Source organism: Oxyura jamaicensis (assembly GCF_011077185.1).
Source record: "Oxyura jamaicensis isolate SHBP4307 breed ruddy duck chromosome 12 unlocalized genomic scaffold, BPBGC_Ojam_1.0 oxy12_random_OJ68990, whole genome shotgun sequence".
In the NCBI taxonomy this organism is placed as follows: Eukaryota; Metazoa; Chordata; class Aves; order Anseriformes; family Anatidae; genus Oxyura; species Oxyura jamaicensis.
The window spans coordinates 1-6,597 of record NW_023304276.1 but is presented as its reverse complement, the minus strand read 5'-3'; the positions used below and the strand labels follow the sequence as shown (position 1 = coordinate 6,597).

Below are 6,597 nucleotides of genomic sequence, written 5' to 3'. Positions count from 1 at the left end.
GGGGGGGGGGGCACGCTCCCCGGGGGTCCCCGCGCTCCCGGCCAGCTCGTGCCACCTCCGTGTCCGCAGGTGCTGGTGCCGGGGGGCCACCGCGTCTCACTGCCGTACGAGTTCCTGGTGCCCTGCCTGTGCATCGAGGTGCGTCGCCGTCCCCAGGGCCCCTGGGGGCTCTCTGTGTGCCCACGCAGCGAGGGGACACGGGTGGCAGGGATGTGGCACGCCCTCACTGCTGTGCTCCCCTCCCCAGGCTTCCTACCCGCACCGCGACAGCCTGCGCAGCAAGCGCTGCCCCTTCCAGGAGCAGCCGGACGCCTGTGAGTGCCCGAGGGGACCCCGGCCCCACCAAAGGGGACACGGTCCCGTCCCCCCCCCCGTCTGCCACCCTGCTGATGCTGTGCCCGCAGACGGCCCCGAGCTGTGGTCCTCGGCGCACTTCCACGACTACAGCGCCAGCAGCAAGGACCAGATGGCGATGGTGCTGAGCGCCAGCTGCCCCCTGCGCCCCAGGGCCACCCTGTGCTGGAGGGAGGTGGCAGCTGAGGCTGCGCCCTGCCACGACGTCCCCAACTCCACGGCCACCGAGGAGGAGCAGGTGGGGGGCCCGGCCGTGGGTGCCGCGGGGCTGTGCCCTGGTGTGGGCACCTGCTGGACCCCAGGGGGTCCTGTGGGTGCAGCGCGGGTTGGGGACAGGCGGTGACACCCCCCCCTGCCCCTGCAGGTGTACACGCTGGACAAGGTGGACGTGCACCCCCTGCTCTGCTTCAGGGTAAGCCCCCGGGGGTGGCACTGCCTGGGAAGGCACGGGGGGGCCGTGGACGCTGGCACAGCTGACCCCACGTCCCCCCAGTTCTCCTACGGGAACAGCAGCCACGTGGAGTGTCCGCACCGGCCAGGTGAGCCCCGTGGGTCAGGGTGCCCCGTCCCACGCTGTCCCCTTCCCCTTGGGCGTCCCCTCGCACCACGGTGGCCGCGAGCCCTCTCTCTGGTTGCTGCAGAGCCCGCCTGGAACGTGTCCCTGAGCGTCCGGGGGCTGCAGCTCCGCCTGCGCCTCACCTCCAGCGTCCCCGCGTCCTTCAGCGCAGCGCTGTGCCAGCGCCGGGGCGGGCAGTGCGAGCCCGAGGCCCCCGTCTACACCGTCACGAGGGTGAGCGCTGCGGGGCCGGGGGGGGGTTGGACAACTGGGGGGGGCTGTCCCGGGATGTGCTGACCCTGCCTCGTGCTTTGCAGCCGGAGGGCTCTGCCCCGGGGGAGCTGGCGCTGCTGCTGCCGGTGCAGGTCCTGGGCAGCTGCGTGCTGGTAAGGCGTCCCCCGGCCCTGTTGTGTGCCCGCACCGTGTGGGGGCCAACCCCGGCCCCCCTCACCCCTCTCCTTCCCCCAGGTCTGGCGCTCTGACGTGCGCTTCGCCAGGAAGCAGCTGCTCTGCCCCGATGGTGAGCGGGGCTCCGGGGCCGGCGGGAGGGCTCAGGGGTGGTGTTGGGGCTCCCCCCTCACCTCCCCTCTCCCAGTCTCACGCAGGCACTTCGGGCTGCTGGGGCTGGGGCTGGCGCTGGGGCTGGTGGTGACCGTGCTGCTCCTGAACTGCCGCGGCGCCTGGAGGCCACCCGCCGGTGAGGGGAAGGTCACGGTGGCGCTGCGGGCTGGGGATCCCCTGGGGGTGATGGATCCTGGGGCTGGGGAGGTCCCTGGGGTGACGGGAGGTGGCACGGGGTGCGGCGGTGCCACCGGGGGATCCTCGGGACGTGGCTGTCACCGCTGTCCCCTCTGTCCCGCAGGCGCAGCAGGCGGCCGCCCCGTGCTGCTGCTGTACTCCCCGGACTCGGAGGAGCACCTGGGGCTGGTGTGCGCCCTGGCCGAGCTGCTGCGCGCGGGGCTGGGCTGCGAGGTGCGGCTGGACCTGTGGGAAGCGGGCGGCGTGGGCCGCGCGGGCGCCCTGCCCTGGCTCTACGCGCAGCGGGGCCGCGTGGGCCGCGAGCGCGGCACCGTCCTGCTGCTCTGGAGCCGGGGCAGCTCCCGGCTCTTCCGCCTCTGGCGAGGGGGCGAGGGCGGCGGGGAGCCCCGGGACGCCCACGACATTTTTGGGGCTGCCATGGCGTGCCTGCACGGGGAGCTGGGGGCGGCGGGGCGCCGCCGCGACTGGGTGCTGGTCTACTTCAGCCGCCTCTGCAGCCCCCGCGACGTCCCCAGGCCCCTGCGGCCCCTGCCCACCTACCGCCTGCCCCAGGAGCTGCCCCGGCTGCTGGGTGCCCTGCGGGGCGGCCGCCCGCCCCCCCGCCACCACCTCCGCGGCCGGGCAAAGGGGCTCCTGCACCGGCTGATGGAGGCGGAGGCGAGCAAAGAGGCAGCGGGGGGCAGCTCCGGGGGGTGCCCGGGCTCCCCGCTGCAGCCCCCTGGCACCTGAGTGCCCACGCAGGGGCTGAGCTGGGCAGAGCACCGGCGCTGGGCACCCACCGGGTGTGTAGGGGTGGCCCCAGCGGTGCAGGATGCACCTGGACGGGGCTGGGCTGAGCATGTGGCTGCAGGAGGGCACCGTGGGGGCCCCAAACGGAGGGCTCAGCCGGGGGAAGAGCTCCGAGCAGGGCTGGCCCTCGCTGCGGGGCTCCCCGCCTGGCCGGCTCTTGGGGCCGGAGCAGAGGCGCAGCCCCGGGAAGGGGGAAGCTCGGTTTCCAGCAGGTGCTGCTACGGAGGAGAGACAGGGCCCAGCAGAGGGACGCCGCGGCGGCGCTGGAGGGGCCGTGCAGCGGGGCGGGCGGCTCCTGCCCTGCCGGGGGGATTGACACAGCTCCGAGGGACTCCTCGCGCCCGTTCTGGGCTGCAGCTTTGTGAACGGGTGCTTGGCTGCGTCGGATGGAATAAAAGCACTGTTTCACCTTGTCCTGAGTAGCTGTCGTGTGCTGGGGGTTCGGAGCCACCCGGTGCGGTCGGTCACACCGCACGGGGCTGGCTGGAGGGGCTGGGGTCGGGGCAGCAGCACCAGCTCGCCGTCCCCGTGCCAGCACCAGCGCCCTGCCCCAGCCCCACCGCGGCCTGTGGGGCCAGCCTGGGCCTGTGCTGGAACAGCGGGGCAGGGATAGGCCCCGCACCGGGCTGTGGGGCAGCGATGGGCCCCGTGCCAAAACCACGGGGCCGGGACAGGCCCCATGGGGCCAGCCTGGGCCCCGCAATGCCGCGTGGGGCGAGCCTGGGCCCCGCACCGCCGTGCGCCGTCCACGCAGGAACGGTGCCGCGGCACCCGTCCGTGGGATCGGTGCGGGGGCAGGCCCCACCCCGGGGCGGTCGCCGGCACCGCGCTAGGACCCGGGTGTCCGGGAGCGGAGCAGGAAGCAGGAGCCGGCGGCGGCGGCGGCAGCGGCGGGGCCCGTGGAGCGGGAGCGGGGCCGACGGGAACGGGAGGCGTGGGGCCGGGGCCATGGAGCGCCCCGGCCCCGCCACACGCACCCTGGGGCTGGGGCTGCTGCTGGCAGCGGTGGTGGCGGGCGGGCACGGGACCCCCCGCGACACCCTGGCCTGCTCCCAGGTGGGTTGGCGTCGCGGGCACGCAGGGCCGCAGGGCGTCCCGGCCCCGGCCTCACGCCTGCCTCCCCTTAGGGCCTCGCCTGCCGCCTCCTCGGTAAGTGCCAGCGGCCGCGGCCTCGCCAGCTGAGCCGTGGGGACCCGCGCCCACGGCCGGCCTCGTCTCCCGCAGACGCCGACGTGCTGTGCGGGATGGAGCCGACGGGGCCCGGCCCGGGGCTGGCCCTGGTGTGGCTGCGTCTGGAGCCGGCGCTGCGCTGCGCGGGGCCGTCTGCCTGCTCGCCCTGCCTGCAGGCACGCCTGCGCCTGGCCATGGAGCCCGGCGCCCCTCGGGATGGGGACGGTGACGGGGACATGTCGCTGAGCACCGCCGCCTCACCCCCGCACAACGTCAGCGGGCTGCTGCTGCTCTCCGGCCACACGTACGCCTCCTCCCGCTGCGTGGCCGTGGAGGTCTGGGCTCCGCCGGCCTCCGCGCTGCCCGGCCGCCGCCTGGTACGTACGGGCACCGCGGTGCGTGGGGATGTGGGCACGGGTGCCGCGGCGTCCCCGCAGCACGGTGGTTTTCCTGCCCAGGGCTCGGTGAGGTTCCGGTGCTTCGAGGCGCCGCTGGGCTCCGAGCTGCACGTGACGGCTTACACCAACGCTCGTGGCCGCCGCTGGCTGAGCCAGAAGCAGCGGGTGCCAGGTGAGCCCCCGGCCCTCCCGCGGCGTCCCCGTGCCCCCCAGTGCCTGCTGACCCCCCTGTCCCCGCAGACTGCTCGTGGCCCGCCGCCCAGGCCACCGTCCCGCAGTGCCAAGGTAGGTGCCGGCGTCTCCGTGCCGGGAGCTGGGGCAGAGGGGGGTCCCCAACACCCCCAAGCCATGCCCTCGGTGTCCTGCCATCCCCGTGGCTGCTGCGGGGAGGTGTTGGGGTGCCCGGCGTGGGATGCCCTGAGCCTCCCGCGCGCAGTGCCCAGGCTGCAGGTCTCCCTGGGGCCGAAGGAGGTGCTGGTGGAGGTGCAGACGGCAGCGGTGGGGCTCAACTACACCTTGAGGCTCTACCACAACCACAGCCACGGCGCCGGCGGGTCGGGGCGCACGGTGATGGCGGTGAGTGCGAGCCCCTTCCTGACTCCCCGCACTCTGAATGCTGCTTCTCCATCCCCGGGAAGGGGCAGTCACCCTGGGGAGGTGTGCCGTGGGCTGACCCACGTCTCGTCCTGGCTGCAGAGCGGGCCCATGAACTACAGCCTGCCGCTGGAGGAGGTGCTGCCCTGCCTCTGCCTGCAGGTAGGCGCCCCGCTGGGCACCGTGGGGGCACAGCGGGAGGGGGGCAGGGCTGCCACCAATGCAGAGGGGTTGTGGGCACCGCGTGGCCCACTCCGGGGACACAACGAAGCCAGATGAGTCAGGAATCGACCCCAAATTGTTTTTCTACCCTCTGCTCTTCCCTCCAGGTCTGGCTGGAGATCCAGGACCCGCTGCGGGCCACCTTGTGCCCCTTCTCCCACGGTACCTACACCTGCGGCTGCTCAAGCATTGGGGTGCTGGGCCATGCAGGGACCAAGGGGATGCAGCAGGGGGCTGCGATGCACTGAGACCCCCGGGGCACCCACGCAGACCCCTCTCCCTGTGCAGACGCGGCGGCGTGGGAGCGGCTCTGGGCGCAGACCCGGCTGGTGCTGCACGACACGGGGCAGGCGCTCGCCTGCTCCATCTCGGCGCCCTGCGACCTCCCGGCCGAGCTGGTGCCCTGCTGGAGCCCGGCGCCCGGCGCGCCGTGCCAAGCCCTGCCGGACCTGCAGCAGCCCATCACGGGGCAGGTGAGCGTCCCCGGGGAGCCGGGGCACGTGGAGGGGTGGTGGGTGGCACTGACGGGGCAGCCCTTCTCCCCGCAGGGACCCCAGGAGTTCCGAGCGCTGCAGCTGCACCCCAAGCTCTGCGTGCAGGTAGGACGTGCCCCAAACCACCCCACAGCTGCCCCATGAGCAGCCCCACCGACCTGCTCTGTCTGTCAGGTGAGGAGCGGCGGGCAGGTCCGGCTGACGCAGTGCCTGCAGGACCGTGAGTACTGCCCCACACAGGGCGGGAGGGCAGAGGTAGTGCCAGGGACTGGATCCGGCCCTGGTGCTGAGCCCCTGCGCCCAGCCGCTGCGTCCTGTCCCCAGGAGCGCTGCCCGGCCGCGCCGATGACCTCCTGCTGATGGAACCCGGGGGGAACGCGTCGCTCTGCGCCCTGGAGCGGGGCAGCTGCACGCCCCTCGCCAGCTTCACCGCCACGGTAAGCGTCCCCTGGTCCCCAGCGCGGTGGCACCGCCGCCACGCAGCCGGCAAACCCCTTCCCCTCGCAGGGATCCGGCCGCCCGGGGCTGCTGGAGCAGGAGCTGCAGGAGGACGTGGCGTCGGGGCAGTGCGTGCAGGTCGGTACGGGCAGCGGGAACGCAGCGCCTGGGGGGCACGGAGCGGGCGGCGAGTGACGTGTCCTCGTCCCCGCAGCTCTGGCGCCCTGATAACAGCAGCGGGGTCGCGCTGTGGGCTTGTCCCATGCACAAATGTGAGTAAGGGGAAGGGCAGGGCTGCGGGGCGGCGCGCCGGGACCCCTCGCTGGGTGCTGACCCCCCGCCCCGCAGACCTGCGCACCCGCTGGGCGCTGGCCTGGATGGGGGTGCTGCTGTGCGCCGCCTGCATCCTGCTGCTGCTCCTGCTGAAGAAGGACGACCTGAAAGGTGAGCGGCCCGCGTAGCGGGGCTGTGCACCCCCCGGGGTGCTGGCCCAGCCCTCCGCCTCACCGCCTCCCCTCCCCGCAGGCTGGCTCAAGTCCCTGAGGGCCGGCTACGGCTCGGAAGGTGAGCAGAAGGGGTGTCCCCCCCCCCCCCTCCGGGACGTGGGCACCCCCGTGGGGTTCTCACTGACGCTCTCCCGCAGCCCCTCTCCGGGGACGCCGCATGCTCCTGCTGCACGCAGCCGAGCCGGCGGCGGAGCGTGCGGCCTGCGCGCTGTCGGCAGCCCTGCGCCCGCTGGGGATGGCCGTGGTGGCCGCGCCGGGCGGCGGCAGCGGGGCCGCGGCGTGGGGCACGCTGCCCTGGCTGCACGCCCAGCACCGGC

The 6,597-nt window shown here is 74.4% G+C and overlaps 2 protein-coding genes across 2 annotated transcripts; both read left to right on the top strand.

Moving 5' to 3' along the window:
- Positions 1-9: 9 nt before the first annotated feature.
- IL17RE (interleukin 17 receptor E) lies at positions 10-2,736 on the top strand (the record flags this gene model as incomplete). The annotated part of the gene is made up of 10 exons (XM_035312317.1): positions 10-138; positions 248-314; positions 405-592; positions 719-766; positions 848-893; positions 996-1,144; positions 1,228-1,296; positions 1,379-1,430; positions 1,506-1,607; positions 1,773-2,736. Coding segments are annotated over 10 exons (1,476 nt in total), but the record flags the coding sequence as incomplete, so codon positions are not given.
- A 250-nt stretch (positions 2,737-2,986) lies between these two features.
- Positions 2,987-6,594, top strand: IL17RC (interleukin 17 receptor C; the record flags this gene model as incomplete). Its single annotated transcript, XM_035312318.1, has 18 exons — positions 2,987-3,136; positions 3,167-3,514; positions 3,586-3,607; positions 3,683-4,005; positions 4,087-4,198; positions 4,267-4,311; positions 4,463-4,602; positions 4,723-4,782; positions 4,950-5,004; positions 5,131-5,315; positions 5,391-5,441; positions 5,511-5,556; positions 5,661-5,773; positions 5,844-5,912; positions 5,989-6,046; positions 6,123-6,218; positions 6,300-6,338; positions 6,418-6,594. Coding segments are annotated over exons 1-18 (1,978 nt in total), but the record flags the coding sequence as incomplete, so codon positions are not given.
- Between the last annotated feature and the right edge of the window lie 3 nt (positions 6,595-6,597).